This window comes from Coenobita brevimanus, chromosome 105 (genome assembly GCF_032717465.1).
Source record: "Coenobita brevimanus isolate Jiangsu-jjx chromosome 105, ASM3271746v2, whole genome shotgun sequence".
NCBI lineage: Eukaryota > Metazoa > Arthropoda > Malacostraca > Decapoda > Coenobitidae > Coenobita > Coenobita brevimanus.
Window position 1 is genome coordinate 27564429 of NC_137058.1, and position 22234 is coordinate 27586662.

At 42.2% G+C, this 22234-nt stretch overlaps 1 protein-coding gene across 1 annotated transcript in view; it reads right to left on the reverse strand.

The window, feature by feature from the left end:
* LOC145416279 (uncharacterized) overlaps positions 1–22234 on the reverse strand; it is a 118795-nt gene that overhangs the window by 37453 nt on the left and 59108 nt on the right. The window contains exons 2-3 of the mRNA XM_080285277.1: positions 8555–8707; positions 6146–6315 (exon numbers count right to left, since the gene is read on the reverse strand). Of these exons, the coding sequence (XP_080141403.1) occupies positions 6146–6315; positions 8555–8707 (323 nt within the window). The remainder of the gene's footprint in view (positions 1–6145; positions 6316–8554; positions 8708–22234) is intronic.

Genomic DNA, 22234 nt, shown 5'->3' on the forward strand with positions numbered 1-22234 from the left:
TGTGATACTGGTAAATGGATTGTGGGGACAGGGCCATTTCTGAAATATACAATATCAGGATCGCTGGCTATGTGGAAAGGATGGAGAGCGAGAGACTGATGAGGAGAATGTGAGCGAGGTGGAATGGGGGAGAGGGAGGGGAAGGCCACGGACGAGATGGAGAGATGGAGTGGAGAGGTATACGAGAGAAGGGGGCGTAAGCTGGGAGCAGGGCAGTGAAATGGCAGGGGACAGGGCGACATGGAGACGATTTGTTTGGGGCCACCCCTTATGGGATTAAGGCGTCTGACAATAGAAAGATAGACAGACAGACAGAACAACGAGGCAGACTGGATTTGCAGAAGATGTTAGAGCCAAAGTGAAGAATGAGGAGGGGAGGGGATCGACATTCCAGAAAATATAGCACCAAGATCACGAACAGGACTGGACAAGCGTTGGATTAGAGGAAAGAACACCAACCACAACACCAACCACAACACCAACCTCAACACCAACCACAACACCAACCAGTACACCAACCACAACACCAACCAGTACACCAACCACAACACCAATCAGTACACCAACCACAACACCAACCAGTACACCAACCACAACACCAATCAGTACACCAACCACAACACCAACCCACGTCTAACCTTCTTATCACTAGCAGCAAGAGTGAGCACGGCAGGGGTGGCAGAGGAAGGGACACAAGGCTCGATAGTGGACGTGGTGACAGACGCGGCAGAGGTAGTAGGCAGGGCACTGGTGGACTGGTGGGGCGAGAACGTGGGCGAGGAGGTAGCTGTGGTGGTTGTGGTAGTTGTGGTGGTTGTGGTGGTGGTCAGAAGGCGGGCGAAGGAGCCTAAAAGAGGGTCCCTTTGTTCCTTGTCTTCTGGATCCCTGAGGAAAAAAGTCTCACTTAAAACTTACACCACAAACTGAATCCAAAGTCACAACAATTATAACAACAATAAAGTTTTCTCTAATGTAAGAATTTCACGTTATTTCTGTGCCATAAAATGTAGTGAAATTAATACAGTACTGAGACATAGTAACATGAAATTTCTCCTCAATTATTAACATGAAATTTTTTAGCTGAATCTAAAGCCAAAACAGCAACAAAGAAAAAAAGATTTTCTTAACATGAATAAGAAGTTATTGTTTCTTCGGCATAAAATATACTGAGGTTATCGCAGGAGTTTTTTCGTCACAATACAACAAAACGTCAAAGGAGACAAAACAAAGGGTAATTTTTTATCTTTCAGTTCTCTTAGAATGAAGAAAAGAAAAAAAATCCTGCTGTTACTTGGAACCTCTTCTATACAGTACATGAGTCAGTAAAATGACACCTCCCTCAGGTAATAATAAATAAATAATAATCAGAATATTGAGTGTTACCTAGAGTTAGTTAATTAACTTTGAAACTTAATACTTAACTACGATTGGTGTACTCGAAGCTGAATAAAAAGCTCAAAGGTTGGCTTAACGCAGCTTTGTATTATCACAGATAATAATAATAATAATAATAATAATAATAATAATCGTTGCTGGTGCCTATAGTTAAGACCAACTTGTGTAAAAAGACTCCATATACCACGCATGTCATTATCGTAAATGCCAACAAATATGTAAATATCCGCCAACCCTTTACTGCACATAGGTCAGGTAAGGCTAAGTTCTTTATTGTTTATCATCCCTTATCCTTTATCCCCCTTAACCCCCGAGGACGCCATCTGTAACTTTATTAACTTATTTATTTATTTATTTACAGGTACCAGGTGATCATAGTCAATTTTAACGGGCCGTACCGTAGTGAAGGGGTTTGTGAAGACCATAATTAACACCTGTCGCTAGAAAAATCCACCTTGACAAAATCGTCCGGAAAAAGCAAAAATAAAAAAGACGTCCACAGGCTGAAGGGATTACATTGGATTCGGGTTTGGTTCAGGTCGTCGCCCTTCACCTCCCTCTGTCCTTCCTCTTACCTATGGCTGACAATCTCAATCTGTTTTTCTCCCATTATTCTCACTCTTTCTCGTGTGTGATACCTTTCTTCCCATACCCTACCTTTCATCATTCCCCCCATCTTCTTCTCCTCCTCCTCTCCCCTCACCCCACCTCGCCGCTACAGCCCCCCTTTCCCCCTACCTTCTTCCCCCTTCTCTCTTCCTCTAATTCTCCTGTCTTCCATCACCCCTTCCCCTGTACTCACACCTATCTCTCCCCATTCTATCTCCCCCACCACCCCAATCCCATCTCCCCTCCCTCTCCTACCTCCCCTCACCCACCCTTCCTCCCCTACCCCTCATCTCCCAAACCACCCACACCAACACCTCCCTTTCTCCATTCCTCCCCCCTCCCCACCATCCCCAACTCCCCTCCCCCTACCCCTCTCAATCTCTACACCTTTTCCCCCTCCCCTAAACCAACTTTCCCTCCCTTCCTACCCTTATCACCTTCCTCCCTTCCTATTTCCTCCCTCTCTCCCCACCCCTCCCCAACCCTTTCATTCATCGTTACTGAATAGGGACGCGTGTGACAGTGACAAGGACAAATTCTTGCGCGTACACACACACACACACACACACACACACACACACACACACACACACAATAATTGATCTGTTTTTCACCATTTTCGGCCAAGGCTGGGAATTCTGATCTCTAGTTTCTGGTCAAATAAGGTCGAAGTTTGATTAATACTGCACTTCACTACGATGGCGATGCAGGAGAGAGAGACCTTCAGGTGGTGGCACGATAGGGCTGGGTGGTGAAGCTGCCTGGTTATATATATATGTCCCTTAACCTCCTCCCTACCACTCTGAGAGGAGGATGGTGGGCTGGGATGGTTCAGCCTGCAGTCTACTGGGTTCACCTTTCAGATGAACTTGGGGCTACAACAACAACAATTACTACTTCTACTACTACTACTACTACCACTACCATCACAAAGTCTGGTCGAAATCGGATAATAAAATTGTAAAAAACGACCGTTCTATGTGACCGTGATTTTTAACTTACCGGTACTATTCTCAAAAACTAAAGGTCAACCCCTTGCATGACCCTCAACCCTTCCACTAACTTCGGTCCAAATCAGACAAAAAATGTTGGAGTAATTTTGCTTACACACACACACACACACACACACACACACACACACACACACACACACACACACGACGAGTAAAACAATATCGGCTCTCCCATCGCGAGCGCGGGTATAAAAAAAAAATAATACATACAAAAAAAAAAAAATCATTCGGAAAAAAATAAAAGGAAAAAGCCAAAGGAGAAAATGATGCCCAGAAAATATATAGAGGAAAAAAAAAATAATGAGGTAGACCAGAAACGGAAAATAAGCAAGTTTTAAAGCTTAACCTCTCTCTCTCTCTCTCTCTCTCTCTCGTGTGTGTGTGTGTGTGTGTGTAAGGATGTTTGCTTGAATATTTATCTTAAATGCAAATCTCGACTCACTCTCTCACACACACACACGCACACCTCTCTCTCTCTCTCTCTCTCTCTCTCTCTCTCTCTCTCTCTCACACACACACACACACACACACACACACACACTCTAACACAAACACACACACACATACACACACACACACACTCAAACACAAACACACACTCAAACACAAACACACACTCAAACACAAACACACACACACAGCTAGCACCCTAAACACCTCATTTCCCACACTCATTAACCTCACAACCTCTCATTAGCCTGGCCAGTTCCCTTTACCTGCACCCAGTACCACACCTGTATCTAATTTTAGGTAAGGTGACAGACAAGCTAGGAGGAGCGCCGACAGATGGCAGTATCCGGTCCCTTAAATACGCCAAACCTTCCATTGGCTCCGTGATCTTGACTTTCGACCCATTGTTCTCATATTCAGATTGCTTCCTGCCTTGCCTGACCCTCAACCCGTCCACCAAGTACATTCTAAATCGGATGAAGACTTACCTTTGTTTCCGACTTGTGACCAATTTTCGGCTAAAACAGAATTATTTTTGCCCTCTGATGGTTCTTAATTATTGTTCCAAATTCCGTGTATTTCCATTCAGTACTTTGTCTCTTCGCCGGTTAACGAACAGGCAGACAGAAGGACACAGACAGGCAGACAGGAAAGACAGACAAGCAGACATACACCAGTCCTGTATGAGACAGCCCTAGCATGTATTCAATACGGACGGTGGGTGTTAGCGCCGAAGTGGTGACATGTGGAGGTGTTATATCTATGCCCAGAGTCGGCTACACACAAAAAAGATGATTTAGTTCTCTCTCTCTCTGACCACCTCTTTCCCTTCTGTCTCTATTCCCATTCATCTATGTTTCACCACCACCTCCAAATCATCATCATCATCATCATCATTTCCCTCCCTCATCTCCTCGGTGGCTCAGTCGGTAGCGCTCCAGTCCCTTCACCATCGCCAATAAGGTTCTGGGTTCGACTTTCCGCAGGTTAACCCTCTCACGTTCGAAAAGAAAGAAAAAAAATCTATAATTCTTTTCCAGCTAATGCCAGACGATTTTATTCAGCTGAGTGAGTTATAGGAGAATGTTAAATGGCTTGGAAAATCTGGGACCTGGCCAGGACGGTGACGGTTCCCTTGCCAAACCGTTCCGAATCAGCCATACGTCAACTTTACTGCCTGTTCATCCGTCCGTCCGTTCATTCTTACATGTGTCACTGCCAGGATCTATCTATCTATTTATCTATCTGTCTTTATGTTTATCTATTTATTTATCAAACCTCCTACCTACCTACGTTTCTATCTATCTTCGTCTATTTATGTTTACTTACATATTTATCAAACTCCCTACCTACCTACCTATCAATCTATCTACCTACCTACCTATCTATCTATCTATCTTCGTCTATTTATGTTTACTTATATATTTATCAAACTCCCTACCTACCTATCAATCTATCTATCTATCTACCTATCTATCCATCCTATCCTCCTTGTTTCACTCCTTTCTATCCTCACTTTCCATCTTCCTCCTCCTCATCCTTACTCTCCCACTTCTTTTTCCTCTCCATCTTTCCTACCTTCCCCTCCACTCCCTCTTTTTCTCTTCCTCTCTGCTTCTCACTTCCACCTCCTTACTTCTTCCTTTCCACTTCCCTACTTCTCATCCTCTCGTCTTTTTCCTTTCTATTATCTTCATCTCCTCCTCCACTTTCTATCCTTCTCATCCTTTCTCCTTCCTACCTACCCTCCTTTCCGATTTTTACTTTCCTTTCGCCTCCTTCTCCATTTTTCCTATCCTTTCCTTTCTCTTCTCCCTTGCTATTTCCTCCACTTATCTTCCCTTTCCTTCTTCTCTTGACCTTCCACCATTATCTGTAGCTTCTCTCCTCCTCCTTTTCCTACTTTTCTTCCTATCTTTACTTTCTCTCCTCCTCATCATCCTCTTAATCCTCTCTCATCCTTAATCCTCAATGCCTCCTCCTTACCTTCTCTCCTCGTCCCCATCCTTACCTTCCTTCAGTCTACTCCTTTCCTCTTCATCCTCTCTTCTTCCAGTCCTGACGATCTCTCCTCCTTCCCTTCACCACATTTTCGTCTCTATAATTCATATCGTCTTTTGCCCTCCTTCTCTTCCTCCTCCTCCTCCTCCTGTCTTCTTTCAAGCCTCACCGTCTTTAATCCTTCCCTTCGCCCCATTTTCATCTATTATTTACATCTTCCTTCCCTTTTCAATTCCCTCCCTAATCTCTACCCTTCATCCATTCTTACCTTCCTCCACCCTCCTTCTCTTCCTCCTCCTCTTCTTCAGTTCTCCCAATACTCACTTTTCCTCTTCCTCTTCGCCTACTCCTCCTTCCTATCCTCAATCTTCACTCCTCCTTAATTTCTTTCCTCTTCCCCATCCTTACCTTTCCTCTGCCTCTTCCTTCTCCTCTTCCTCTTCCTTACCTTCCCTTTTCCTCCTCTTCCTTTTCTTCCCCATCCTTACCCTCCCTCTGCCTCTTCCTCATCCTTACCTTCCTTCAGCCTCTTTCTCTTCCTCCTTCTCTTCCCCATCCATACCTTCCCTAACCCATTTTCTCTTCCTCTTCTTATCCATCCTTACCATCCCTCTGTTTCCTCCTCTTCCTCCTTCTCTTTCCCATCCTTACCTTCCCTCAGCCGCCTCCTCTTCCTCCTCCTCTTCCTCCTCCTCCTCTTCCTCGGTGGGGTGGTCATGCAGCAAGTCAGGGATAGGCTCCATCCGTGCCGGCCCTGGGGAGGAGGAAGGGCCAGACACAGGACTCTTTCCCCTCCGGAGCGTCCCCATACGAAGCGATTGACGAAACGAGGCACGGGCGCGGTGAACTGCAAGATAGACACATGGATAGATGTATAGATAGATAGATAGGTAGATAGATTGATGGATACATAGGAAGACACAGGAAGATACAGATAAATGGATAGATAAATCGATAGACAGATAGGTAGATAGATGGATGGATACACAGATAGACAGACAGACAGACAGACCAATAGGTAGATAGATAGATGAATAAATTGGTAGATAGACACAGACAGATAGATAGACAAATAGAGATAGATGGATAGATAAAGATATACAGACAGAGATAGGTAGATAGATGGATGGATAAATATATAGACAGACTGAGATAGATAAATGGATAGATAAACAGATAGACAGAGAGACAGATAAATGGATGGATAAATATTGACAGATAGATAAGTATATAGATGGATAGACAGACAGACATAGATAGGCAGGTAGACAGATGGACAGATTAATAGATGGATAGATATAGATAAACAGATACACAGACATATATATAGATACATAAATGGATATATAAATAGATATAGAATGAGATACAGACTAGCCAATAGACAGAATGATAGATGACTACAGAGACACAGAATGAGACAAAGATAAACAAATAGGGAATGATAGACAGATAGATTACCTTCCCTCTCCTCCTCCCCTCCCTTTATCTTCCCTCTCCTCTTTCCCCTCCCTTTATCTTCCCTCTCCTCTTTCCCCTCCCTTTATCTTCCCTCTCCTCTTTCCCCTCCCTTGATCTTCCCTCTTCTCTTTCCCCTCCCTTTATCTTCCCTCTCCTCTTTCCCCTCCCTTTATCTTCCCTCTCCTCTTTCCCCTCCCTTTATCTTCCCTCTCCTCCTCCCCTCTCTCTCCATCTTCCCTCTCCTCCTTCTCCTCCCTCTATTTTTCCTCCCTTTACCTTCCCTCTCCTCCTCCCCTCCTTCTATGTTCCCTCTCCTTCTTCCCCTCCCTATATTTTCCCTTTCCTCCTTCCCCTCCCTTTTTCTTCCCTCTCCCCCTTCCCCTCCCTCAATAATGATGTGACATTCATTACAAGCCTTAATAATTCTGGAGAATGATGTCGATAAAGGTCAAAATCCAGTCTAAAAGCACTGAAGCGAGCGAAGGTCACAGAAAACGGGGTGAACGAGGCGTGAAGGAGAAAACGGATAGGATGTCAGGGATGCCTTTGGTATTATCGGGAGAATTGACGGCTGGTGATTATTAAAAGTCTGGGTGCATATTCTTACAAAGGGGTGAGAGAGAGAGAGAGAGAGAGGTATCAGATAAACTCGTCTGATACATGTTATTGGAAAAACAGACATAAAACTGAAACTGGATGATGATGATCATCATGATAATAATGACGATGATGATGATGATAATGACGATGATGATGATGATAATGACGATGATGATGATAATGGTGATGATACCCCCACGTCTTCCTCGCCTATCCATCCTCCTACCCATCTATCCCTACCCCACCCTACCTATCCCACCTCTTCACCTGTCCCACCTCCCTACCTATCCAATCTTCTCTCCAACTAGTACACATCTCACGACCTTTCCTCCCCACTTCTCCCTACCTATCCTCCTCCACTTCCTTCTCTCTTCAGGACTATCTTCCCCTCCTCCCCCACTCTCTTCCTTCTTTTCCCTCCATCCTTTTTCTCTCCCTTATTTCCTTCTCCATCCATCATAATCCAACCAACTCACACCTATCCAAAATCCTTCCTTCACCCAAACCTAACCCAACCTATCTCATATCATCTCTATCTATTCTTATCTCCTCTTCTCCCCTCTCAAATCTGGACTGTATGGTGGTGTGTGGGGGTGATTCCTTGTCTTCCTCCTCCCCATCCTTACTCCCCTCCCCATCTTTCCTCCACTCCTCCCTAGTTCCTCCCCACTCACATTTGGTCTGTATGGTGGTGTGTGGGGGTGATTCCTTGTCTTCCTGCTCTCCACCCTTCCTCCTCACTCCCCCACCTTTCCTCCCCACTCCTCTCCATCCTTCCTCTCCACTCTTCCCCATCTCTCCCCGTCTTTCCTCCCCATCTCTCCCACTCCCCCCATCTTTACTCCCCTTTTCCCCATCTCCCCCGACTCATCTCCAATCCTTCCTCCCTTTTTCCTCATCCTTCCTCACTCCTCCCATCCTTCCTTCTCACTCCTCCCCATCTTTCGTAACTTTTTCCCCATCATCTCTCCGCCCCATCCCTCCCCATCCCCCATCCTTCCTCCCCATCTTTCCTCCCCACTCACACTTGGACTGGATGGTGTCTGGCGAGGGTGACTCTTCCTCCTCGTCCTCCTCAGGCCTGGCAGTAAGGTCTTGGAAATTGACGATAAACATACACGTGTCGCCGTCTTCGTTCTTGATCGGGCACAGCGTCGTCTGGCACAGGAACTTGGTACCTATGGGGAGAAAGAAAAAGAAATTAGTAACCAAGGAGACGGGGAAATAGTTACCAAGGAGACGAGGGAAAATAGTTACCACCCACCAGACCCACACCCACACACACACACAATAGTTACCACCCACCCACCCAACCACAAACACACACACACACATCTCTTCCTATTTTTATCTGTCTATCTGTCAATCTCTTCTGTCTGCTGTCCTTTATATACCTACACACACACACACACACACACACACACACACACACACACACACACACACACACAAACACACACACACATCTCTTCCTATTTTTATCTGTCTATCTGTCAATCTCTTCTGTCTGCTGTCCTTTATATACCTACACACACACACACACACACACACACACACACACACACACACACACACACGGGGTAAACCAAAAGAGAACCAATTTGTAAGCCATTAAAAAAAAACAAAAAAAAAAACACGCCAGCCACCAGCTTGGAAATTACCCCCAAACGGAAGCAATTACCTGGTTTTTCTGTCTCTCTACCTGCGCTTCGGCGGAAAATAGATAGATGGATAGATAGATAGAAGGATATAGACTGATAGATACGGTAGATAGATAGATAAATGGACAGACAGATGTAGATAGTGATGGATACGTATACACAAAAATAGGTAGGTAGGTAGGAAGGTAGGTAGGTAGGTAGGAAGGTAGGTAGGTAGGTAGGTAGGTAGGTAGGCAGGCAGGCAGGCAGGCAGGTAGGAAGGAAGGTAGGTAGGTAGGAAGGAAGGAAGGTAGGTACGTAGGTAGGTGGGTAGGTAGGAAGGTAGGTAGGTAGGTGGGTAGGTAGGTAGGTAGGTAGGTAGATAGGCAGATATGCAGTTATACAGATAGATAGACAGAGAAAGAGAGAGAGAGAGAGAGAGAGAGGGGGTTAATTAGCTTTCTCAGGTAACTCCTATGACCCACTCACCTGAATAAAATCGTCTGGCGTGGGATGAGGGAGAATATTATAGACTTATCCCGACAATGAGAGGGTTGATGGAAAAAAATGAACAGGTAAAGTGGAAATGAAAAACTATTCTAATTACTGGTAGGTGAAAAAAAAAAAAAAAAAGAGTAGAGAGTGTAATATGAAAAAAAGAAAAAAGAAAAAGAAAATGAAGAGTAAAGAATTTTTCATTCATTCATTGCCAGACGCCATGTATCCCAAACGGGGTGGCCAAGGGCTTAGAGCTAATTGTTTTACAGGGAGAGGCACTAATCCTCCACCAACCCCACTTGAAAACACGAAAAAAGAGTAAAGAAAAAAAAGAGAGAGAGAAGAGTAAAAAGAAGAAAACGAAGAGTAAAGAGTTAAATACAAAGGGAAAATAATGAGTAGATATTTAAGAAAAAAAAGTTTAAAAAGAAATGAAGTGTAAAGAAAAAACAAAAGAAAAAGCAAAATTAAAGAGAAAAAACTAAGAGTACAGAGTTTAAAAAATGAATCAAGCAGAGTTAAATAATACGAAAAATGAAGAATGGAGAATTAAATAAAAAATAAATAATGAGAAGAAAATTAAAAAGGTGACATAGGTGAACGTTTATCTATATATAATATTCTTTCTTCTGTCAAATATTTTTACTAGACTGAAAGGATCCATATTAAGCTTTTATACCTACATACCCATACACACATACTTACATACACATACATACATACAAACGTACATACACATACATACATACATAATACACACACATACATACATACATAATATACACACATACATACATACATAATATACACACATACATTTATACATACATACAGATATACATACGTGGACTACACATACACATTTTATTTATATTACGATTACTAGACACTTATTACAAAGAAAATTATTACACATACAGGTACATACATTCAAACAAACCCTCCAATAAACATACTTACGTACAAACATACATACAAACATACATACATAGTCTGTATATGTATAGGCTAAACAATGATACAATATTCCCTTTGATAAGATTATTGCCATTAGACTCTAAATAGGCTGGAAATTAAATGATATACATACAAAATTACATACATATACATACATACATAAATACATACATACACATACATATACATACATAACATACATTATACATACACTAATTTTTATGGTTGTATTTCATGTTGAGTAAATTATTTTAAACGAACTACCATACATACATGCATGCATACATACACATATACATATACATACATACACACATTCTTATGGCTGTATTTCATGTTGGGTCTTTTTTATGCGGACTGCCAAACATACATGCTGTACATACACACAGATATACATACATACATACAAACATACATACACACATACATAATGCATACACACATTTCTATGACTGCATATCATGTTTTTTTTTTGTTTTTTTTTTTTGACTGCCATCTCATCAAATTCCTATCACTGTAACTATGTACATTAAGTGTCTGAATGTACAGAGAAGAGTTGTAATGTACTGTACTCCTTCTACTTTAACTTGGTCTAGATTTTCGTTTGCTCAGTGGGAGAAACCGACACTACTACGGCTCTACCTCCTTCCAAGAGCACTTATTCGTGACAGGCATCATATTCCGGTGATAATGTACTCTTGCAGCTTAGCATTCATGATGGAGAGATGGCAATTTTCGGCCAAGTTAGTGTAAAAAGAGAATAACATACAAAGTTATTCTTAAGTATCACGCAAATAGGCGGCTTTTGCTCTATAATAATAATAATGATGATAAATAATAATAATAATAATAATAATAATAATAATAATAATAATAACATCTTTCACCACCAAAACCACAACTACCACCACCACCACATCCACAACTACCACCACCACCACCACCACAACCGCAACCACCACAATCTATTTGGTCTACTCCAGTGCATGACAAAGGCCTCCCTCAGCTGTCTCCACTCAGACCAATTAGCAAATGGCCTGTCAAACCCAAGCCCTGAAAATGTGCACACTTCAACCCTCCATCTCATTCTCTGTTTACCTCGTTATCTTACTCCATCTCTGCGGTTGTCATTCTCTCTCTCTCTCCCTCTCTCTCTCTCTCTCTCTCTCTCTCTCTCCCTCTCTCTCCAAACCAAGGCCCCATTTCTGGGAGGTGAAGGATGCAAACAGAATCAGGGAAGGTAAGTGATAAGATGCCTCCAAGTCATTCTCTCTCTCTCTCTCTCTCTCTCTCTCTCACACACACACATGTAATAGATAAGATGCCTCCAAGTCATTCTCTCTCTCTCTCTCTCTCTCTCACACACACACACACACACACACACACACACACACTGTCCTTCTTATTCTATCTCCATCTCTTCCTCATTCAATCTCTCTCCTCTTTTCCACGTCTCTCTCTCTCTCTCTCTCTCTCTCTCTCTCTCTCTCTCTCTCTCTCTCTCTCTCTCTCTCTCTCACACACACACACACACAAACAAACACTGTCCTTCTTATTCTATCTCCATCTCTTCCTCATTCAATCTCTTTCCTCTCTCTCTCTCTCTCTCTCTCTCTCTCTCTCTCTCTCAGGCAGGATGTTAACAGAATCACTGACGGTAAGTGATATGATGCCTAAAGTCATTTGTGGTGGTGGTGGTGAGGAGGAGGAGGAGGTGAGGAGGAGGAGGAGGAGGAGGAGGAGGCAAAGATGAAGAGAGGAGGTGAGATGACGGTGAAGACGGGGAGCTGAGCTGATGGAAAACGGAAGAGGATGAAGGGATGGGGAAGGCGGGGAAGAGGAGAGAGGAAAACAGCAAAAGTGAAGGAAGAAGAAAGGAAAAGAAGGAAAAACAAACAGGGAAAAAATGAAAGGAAGGAAACAGGAAAACTGAAAGAATGAAGACACGAAAATGAAACAAAAAAAAAGGGAAAATGAAGAATAATAGAAGAAAAACTGAAAGGATGTGGAAATGAGGGAGTAAAAACTGAAGGACACAGAAATGAAAAGTGAAGGAAGAAAAATGAAAGGATGAAAAAATGAAAAAATGAAGGAAGAAAAATGGAGGACGAAAAAGAAAGGAAGAAAAATGAAGGAAGAAAACGAGAGAAGGGAAAAGAAGGAAGAAAATGGAGGAAGAAAAATGGAGGAAGAAAACGAGAGAAGGGAAATGAAGGAAGAAAATGGAGGAAGAAAAATGGAGGAAGAAAACGAGAGAAGGGAAATGAAGGAAGTAAATGGAGGAAGAAAAATGGAGGAAGAAAACGAGAGAAGGGAAATGAAGGAAGAAAATGGAGGAAGAAAAATTAAAGAAGAAAATGGAGGAAGAAAAATGGAGGAAGAAAGTGAAGAAAATGAAGGAAAAAAAATGGAGGAAGAAAAATGAAGGAAGAAAAATGAAGGAAGAAAAGGAAGGAAGAGAAATGGATGAAGAAAAAAGAAGAAAATGGAGGGAACAAAATGAAGAAAATGAAGGAAGAAAACTGAAAGGATGGAGAAACGAAAAATGAAGGAAGGGAAATGAAGGAAGAAAAATAAAGGAAGAGAAATGAAGGAAGAAAACTGAAAGGATGGAGAAATGAAAAATGAAGGAAGGGAAATGAAGGAAGAAAAATAAAGGAAGAGAAATGAAGGAAGAAAACTGAAAGGATGGAGAAATGAAAAATGAAGGAAGGGAAATGAAGGAAGAAAAATGAAGGAAGAAAACTGAAAGGATAGAGAAATGAGAAACTGAAGGAAGGGAAATGAAGAAGAAAACAGTTCATTAACCTAAACCCCTTCAGTTCGACGATTTATTTCAATTTTATTTTTTTTCGAAACTGCCTAATTCATGCTTTTGGTTCGCTGATAAAAATATATAAATAAATAAAAACAGTGAACGATGAAGGGGTTATATTTTGCTAATGGAAGACAATTTTATTCATAATGAACTAAAAAAAATAGTGAGTGAAAAAATGTATATATATATGAGAGAGAGAGAGAGAGAGAGAGAGAGAGAGAGAGAGAGCATATATAGGAAATGGACTGTGTAGGCGAAGAAAGAGATTGGAGAGGAGAGAGTGAGTGGAGGAGCCTGGGGGGAGAGAGAGAGAGAGAGAGAGAGAGAGAGATGGAAAAGCTAGACTATGCAAACAGAGAAAGAGATTGGATTGGGGTAAAGTGAAGGCGCCAAAGGAGAACTGCACAGAAACGACAGGGAAGGGAAGGAGGTAGAGAAAGTGGATGGAGGGCAGAGAGAGAGAGAGAGAGAGAGTGTGTGTGTGTGTGTGTGTGTGTGTGTGTGTGTGTGTGTGTGTGTGTGTGTGTGTGTGTGTGTGTGTGTAAGGTAATGTGGTGTAATGTTGTCTCATATTCCCTGCTGTTTGCCAAAAGCCGGGATGTTGTGCTGACTTACTCATGGATGATGGAAAAAGGAGGGGGGGGGGCTCGAGGAGGGGAGCTTAGGGGGGAGCCGAGTGTAGTGGAAGTGTGTGGGGAGGGACGGAGAGGTTGGGGAAGAAGGGGTGGGGAGCTGGAGGGTACTGTGGAGGAAGGGGGAGCGAGGGGAACAAGGGGTAGGGGGTATGGAATGGCGTGTGGAGCTGGGGGAAGGTGGGAAAAGGGAAGGAGGAGGGGAATAGGGGTGGGGGGTTGAGAGAATATGGGAGGGAGGGAGGGAGGGAGGGACTGGGACCACCTGGGAGAGAAGAAACGGGAGGGGGAGGGGGTGGGTGTTGGAGGCATGGGGGAGGGAGAGGGAAGGGGGAAAGGTGGGGGATTGGGGCATGGGTGAGGGAGGAAGAGAGAGGGGGAGAGGTGCAGGGTTGGAAGGATAAGGGAAGAGGACAAGAGATGGTTGGTTGGGATGCGGAGGCGGGAGGGGGAGCGGAGCGAGATGGGGTGAAGGGCTGGGGGAAATGGAGGAAGGAGGGGAAAAAGTGTGAGGGGATGGTATGGTGAGGGGAGGGGAGAGAAAGGGTGGGGAATTTGGAAGTATGGGGGAAGAATGGAGGGACAGGGAAGAGGGTAGAGACTGAGGGATAGGGAAGGGGGGAGTGATGGAGGGAATAGATGGAGGATGAGAGTTTGAGAGGCACTAAAAGATGCAAAAAGGAAATCTACAGGGAAGTTCTTAAATCTCTAAATACATACAATATATCAAAAAAAAAAAAACATGAAAACACAGGAGGAGGATTTCAATAGTATCGTGAGGTCATACAAGGTTGCTCAGGCCAATTTTGGGTCCTCTTCTGTTTCTAATTTATAATGAAGATAGTGATGAAGGAAGGTGTGGCAAAATATATATCAAAATTTGCTGATGATACAAATATGGTAACACAGCTGATACACCCGAACAAGAGATGATGATTCAGAGAGGGCTTGATATATTACCCAACTTGGCTCAAAACTGATCAATGGTTTTAAAATCTGACATATAAAAAGTCCTTAATATTGGCAGTAAAAAATGAAAAGTTTAGGCACAATAAGAATAACACTCAACTCGAGAATATTAATCATGAAGAACATTTAGGACTGATAAACACCTGTAATTTGGCGTATGGATTATTGAACCGGTATATTTAATTTGCCTTTTCTTCCTCTGTTCATCTTCTGTACAAAATAAAAACAAGTCAGCAATGCACGGAGGCAATACAGAAAGGTAACATACTAGTTATACTTGCAAGAAAATATCGTTCTCAACTTGTATAACTCCTTATTACGCCACATCTGGAGTACTGTATACAGTTTTGGTCACTATACTAAAGATGTTAATTTCGAGAGAGTATCGCAGGGTAACTAAAATGATACTTGGTTTAAGACACAACATTCGAGGTACACTTAGAAGAACTAAAGCTATTTCACTTATCAAAGACTACGAGGGGATCTGATTCAGGCATATAAATTAATTAAAAACATGACAATATGGTGTTTGATAAGTACTGTACGTTGCACCGGTCGTTTTGCACAAGATGTAATGGTTTGAAAATGATAGGTAAACTTTTTCAGTCAAATGAAGCACAACACTTTTTCTTTACCCAAATCAACATATGAAACAAATTGCCTAGGAACGCGTAGACTGCAATACAACACAAACATTTAAAAGTTATTATATACGTTTCGGGCTGCGGTTCCTAAGTTAAACGCATTTATGGTTTAATAACACAAATATTACTAACTGATTTCACCCCCTTTCAGGTCATGAAGGGTGCAGCAGCAGGGCAATATCATCACCAGCTAATCTGACTTGTCTCCCACAGATTAACTTAGTGTAGAATACATTTTTTTTTTCTTCGCAATCTTCATTATGATATTTCCATGTCAGTTTTCTATGTTGCATGCTGGTCCTTCTCACTTTTTCCTGGCGGCTTCGGTTGGAGTATTTGGTGGGCAGGGAGGGGGGCGGGGGGCCTTCGGCTTTGATATCCTTATCTTCAGTTCATAGAATTAGATATCATAGGCATAGTCTTCTGCTTAACACACAGACTCGAGAGGACCATAGGGTCTGCTGCTGTCTGCTGTCCTCTGAACTCCTTTGACCTGAGTACAAAACGAGGCTACGAGTGTGTCAGTAGATGCACGAGGTTGCCATAACACACACACACACACACACACAATATACATACACATCTGTCTATCTATCTGTCTATCTTTTTACCTATATACAATATACAGATATACTCTGTGTGTGTGTGTGTGTGTGTGTGTGTGTGTGTGTGTGTGTGTGTGTGTGTGTGTGTGTGTGTGTGTGTGTGTGTGTGTGTGTGTGTGTGTGTGTGTGTGATGTTCACAAAATCCTGTTGGATTTTCAAACATTTATTGCCTGCAAATGACTAGCAATATTGAGACGTAGTTTTTTCCCTCACGCGAAAGAGGCAATTTTAAATCTTTTCAGTCTCTTTCATGTGGAATATGTGTATGCCAGTATGTCCTGCCGCTTACTCTCTCTCTCTCTCTCTAATGCTGTGTGTGTGTGTGTGTTAGAGAGAGAGAGAGAGAGAGAGAGAGAGAGAGAGAGAGAGAGAATGTGACAGACAGACCGACAACTAAAGAGAAGAGAGAGAGAATTTTCAGCGGTGTGTATCATTATGGTGATGGGGGTCAGAGGTGAGGGTACTTAAGGAAGGTGAGGGCAGGCAATCAGAGGCAAGGACCTGATTGGCTGGGGTCCACGCCAGGGATTGGGGACACTGCGATGGGATTGGCAATTTGAGATGCTGTCAGTTTTTTTGTGGTGGTGATGATGATGATGTTGGTGGTTGTGGTGATGACTTATGTTAATGATGACGATGATGGTGGTGATTATTGTTATGTTAGTGATGATGATGATGATGATGATGATGATGGTGGTGGTGATGATTGTTATGTTAGTAATGATAATGATGATGATGATGTTTGTTATGTTAATGATGATGATAGTGGTGACGATTGATATGTCAGTGATGATGATGACGATGATGGTTGTAGTAATGATTGTGTTAATGATGATGATGATTTTTATTAATTTTCACCAATATTTTCGTGCAGCAAAAAAATAAATAAATAAATAAATAAATAAATAAATAATCCCAAGACTATCAACGCCATTCTTAATCCGGGTTACATACAATTTATCTAATTTTTGTCAAGACGATCAGAAAAACTTTAATGTGTACCTATGTTTTGCTTACCTATGTTCTTCACTTGTGTTTGTACCTGCTTGATTATGATTTTTTTTGTTTACTTGTGTTTTTACCTGTTTACCTGTGACTGATTACTTGTTTGTTTACCTGTGTTTTACCTGAGTTTTTAGCTGTCTTTTACCTGTTTGTTTACCTGTGTTTTACCTGTTTGTTTACCCGTGTTTTACCTATTTGTTCACCTGTGTTTTACCTGAGTTTTTACCTGTGTTTTACCTGTTTGTTTACCTGTGTTTTACCTGTTTGTTTACCTGTGTTTTACCTGTTTGTTTATCTGTTTTGTCTGTTTCCCTGTGTTTTACCTGTTTGTTTACCTGTTTTTCCTGAGTTTTTACCTGTTTTACCTGTTTGTTTACCTGTGTTTAACTGTTTGTTTACCTGTTTACCTGTCTGTTTACCTGTGTTCTACTTGTTTATTTACCAGTTTATTTTATCTGCGTTGTCTGAGTCCAAGTATAAGTGTGCTTACTTTGCTGTTACTGTTGTTTTTGTTATTGTTGTTGTTATTACTGCTGTTGTTCTTCTTGGAGAACTTTTGAAATATATCATGCCTACGCCAATACCGACCTACCTACAAAACTCACAATCATCTACGCCTGTGCTGCTTACTCGTGTGTGTGTGTGTGTGTGTGTGTGTGTGTGTGTGTGTGTGTGTGTGTGTGTGTGTGTGTGTGTGTGTGTGTGTGTGTGTGTGTGTGTGTGTGTGTGTGTGTGTGTGCGTGCGTGTGTGTGTGTGTGTGGGGGGGGCTGTGTGTGTGTGTGTGTGTGTGTGTGTGTGTGTGTGTGTGTGTGTGTGTGTGTGTGTGTGTGTGTGAGAGAGAGAGAGAGAGAGAGAGAGAGAGAGAGAGAGAGAGAGAGAATTAAAGCTAGCTCAGGTGTTGGCGTGCTCCTAACACTGCTACCTGTACTCTCACCTCTTTTCTCACCTGTAATCACCAACTAATCAGCTAATGAGGGCTGCCCAGGTGAGTCTTTTTTTTTACTCTTACCTGACCTAAAATTGCTCTCTCTCCATCTTGAAGGCTTGGTTGTAGCAAGAGATAAACACTAGAATATAATGTTAGTCACGAAGAAGTGCTATGAGAAGGGTGTGGGGCTGTAGTATTGTCTTTTTCTGTCACTGAGCTACGGGAAGATGCAAAAAGATGGAAATGTAAGCCAAGTTAAGGTCAAAGAACTATAATCACAGCGTAACAAGATGGGCTACTTGCACGAAAATACGATGCTAATCACGAAGAAGTGCAATGGCAAGGATGTAGAGTCGCAACCTTGCCTTTCTCTGTCACATATGCTGCAGAAGGATGAAAATATGAGCCAAGTTGAGATGAAAGCACTACAGAATGTCCCTCTGATCTGCAAGTGATAGTGAGAAGACGATTGGTTATTTAGGAATTTGGAGACACAAGAAAGTGAAAAATAACGACAAAGGTAATTTTCACAGCATCAAAATAACTCACGTGTATGACAGATAAATAACACGTGTAAACAGCTTTGGCATGATAACAAATACCTGCTTAATGTTACGCCTCGACTTACCCGTAAATAAGGATGATGATCAGCAATTTCTCAAACACTTGTGAAAAAAGATGGTCTACGGTACTATCCTTTTCTTATTTGCGGCTATATCGAAGCATCTCACTATCCAGCAGGCATCTGGTAGCATGTCAAAGCTTTCACACAATATAAATCGTTTTTCCCTAATTCGTTCCCCCCCAAACTTCAACCTACAGCAGTACAAGTCCATTATTGATACAGATTATTATTATTATTATTTTTTTTTGAATGGAGGACGCTTGCAGTCTGGTGTATGGATTCTTTTTTACTATTTTCCTTCCTCTGTTTATCATCTTAAAAAACAAAAAAACAAGAAAAGGGAAATTGCCAATGTTGTTATTTTGAACTTCTTTGTTGGCCAAATCTCTACATTCAGGAACAACAGAATCTTTTATCATTTCAGAGGAAACACACACACACACACACACACACACACACACACTCAAAGTAAACCTAGACACTTCGAAGAAAGAACGGCAGGATAAACAAACAAAGAGAAACGCACGCAAAAACGAAAAACAAAACAGACGCAAAATATCTCCCTAAAACACACACACACACACACACACACACACACACACACACACACACAAAGAACCCCCGGATAACGCAGCCACACAAGACATTCATAGCATGCAAATTTATGTTTGTCCCTTACTCAGTGACGTTACCTGAGCTTCCTTTAGCGCACGCACACGCACGCACGCACGCACGCACACACACACACACACACACACACACACACACACACACACACACACACACAAAGTAACTACCCACATTTATATTCATGAAAGAAATGAAAGTCAACACACATCCATATGCACAAACATCAAACACACACGCATGAAAGGAAGAGATAAAACACACACACACACACACACACACACACACACACACACACACACATACACACCTGTTGCTCACTCTCGGCAGGTATGTTCACCTTTAAGGACGCTCTACATTTGCTTTCCGTTATTATTGAAAGAGAGAGAGAAAGAGAGGAGGGGAGTACGGCTGAGTGAGTGTAATCCTTTGTACTGTTGTGTTACTGCTGATGGGGGTACACACAGACGGTTAGGTAGATAGACAGATAAATAAACAGAGATTAATACAGTAGATCGCTTGATAGACAGACTGGTAGAGAGAGACAGAGACTGATGGAGATACCTACATATACAGACTGACTGATCGATATACAGATAGACATATGTGGATAGATTTAGACTGCTTGATGGACAGATGGACAGACATAGATAGATAGACAGACTGATAGATAGAGATAAAAAGACTGATAGATATTATACATATATATATATATATATATATATATATATATATATATATATATATATAAATATATATAAATATATATATATATATATATATATATATATATATATATAGATATTATACATATATATATATATATATATATATATATATATATATATATCGAGCCTCTGTGGTACAGTGGTAAAGTGTGCGTTTTCGTACACTGAAGAACGAGGGTTCGCGTCCCGCCAGGGTAATAAACTTTGGGAGCGTTCTTCTGGCCACGTACTGCATTGGCGGACACAAGGGGTGCTGTGGTTGAACCAGTGTCCCATACTGTAAAGTATGCTTGCACCCAATCGGCTTGCGTGGGCCGATTACACTTGGTTCACAGACTACACACACATCCAAAGCCACTACAACACTACAAATACACTTACAAGCACTTCTCACCCTACATACAATCTCTACCAGACAGCCTAAGCCACTTGGTAGAGATACATTGGCTGTATCGTCCCGACTTCGTTTGGGATAGGACGGTCCTGCAGTGGACACTCAAACGGCTGATGAGATATATATATATATATATATATATATATATATATATATATATATATATATATATATATATATATAGATAGATAGATAGATAGACAACGAACTTATCCAAAAAACAAAAGCTAACCAAGCATTGTACGGCAACTCACTCCACCAATAAACAAACAAACAAACAAACACAAACTATCATAGCCCTACCATTCACAGCCAGACAATAGCATAATAAAACCAGAGGCAACGCTGCGCTGTTGCAACCCTCCATCTGACCAAGCACATACCCTCCACACCTAACCAAGCACATAACACCCCTCACCCACCCCCCTAATCTTTTCTTTTAAATGTGGGTGTAAGGAGAACGACTTGAGGACACTTCTGATTCCTTGCGAAGGTCGTACTGAAAACCACACCACCCATTTCCACCACCACACCACCATCCATTTCCACCACACACCACCCATTTCCACCACCACCCATCTCCACCACCATACCTCCCATTTCCACCACCACACCACCACCCATTTCCACCACCATACCTCCCATTTCCACCACCACACCACCACCCATTTCCACCACCACACCACCACCCACTTCCACCACCACACCACCCGTCTACACCTGCATTCCACCCTGTCCTCATTAACCTGTACCACGACCCGGACGAGGGCAGGAGGCTAACACAAGGTAATTAAATCCGGTTTGTATATCCGTCAACACTGGGCAGCGGGTCAGGTAACAGGCTGGCTGCTTTGACAATGGAAAATAATTGTGTTGTGTGCGAGAGAAAAAAAAATTATATGAGTGATTAACACGGTATTAGATACGAAAAAAAAAATATATTAGTGACAACGATTCCTTAAGCTTGCCGACGAAAAAATGAAAGTAATAATCCTGTCATGATAAAGAAATGTAAATGGTACAGTATGTTATCAGGACTTATGTACAGATACTTGGGGTTGAATGACACTACACAACGAGTAGGTAGCTACACAAGAACACACACACACACACGCAAGGAACCCCCCGGATAAAGCAGCCACACAGGACATTCATGGCATGCAAATATATGCTCGTCCCTTGCTCAGTGATGTTACCTGAGCTTGCTTGTAGCTCTTGTAGTGTGTGTGTGTGTGTGTGTGTGTGTGTGTGTGTGTGTGTGTGTGTGTGTGTGTGTGTGTGTGTGTTTTCAGCACATTACACCTCAATATCGTCTCGTACTAATACAGCGTAAATGAGTATGAACAAGGTGCAACAAAACCTTCCCTGTCACCTGTAACATACTTGACATGTGCCAGGGTGTGCGACAAGCCGGGAAGGAGAGTCCACCTGCCATCTGAATAATCCACGCGTTTCCTGCTGGCTCCTGAGTGCAGCCCATTATGACTGTGTACCTGGGGCAAAGTGCTGGGGAGGGACGCCTGCAGTGAAGAGGCACTTACTGGGCGTCTATGCTCCCTAGTCCTGTAAACGACTTTCAACTTCCTCCCTCTCGCTTGAAAGATGATGGTGAGGTTCAGGAGTAGTGTCTTCA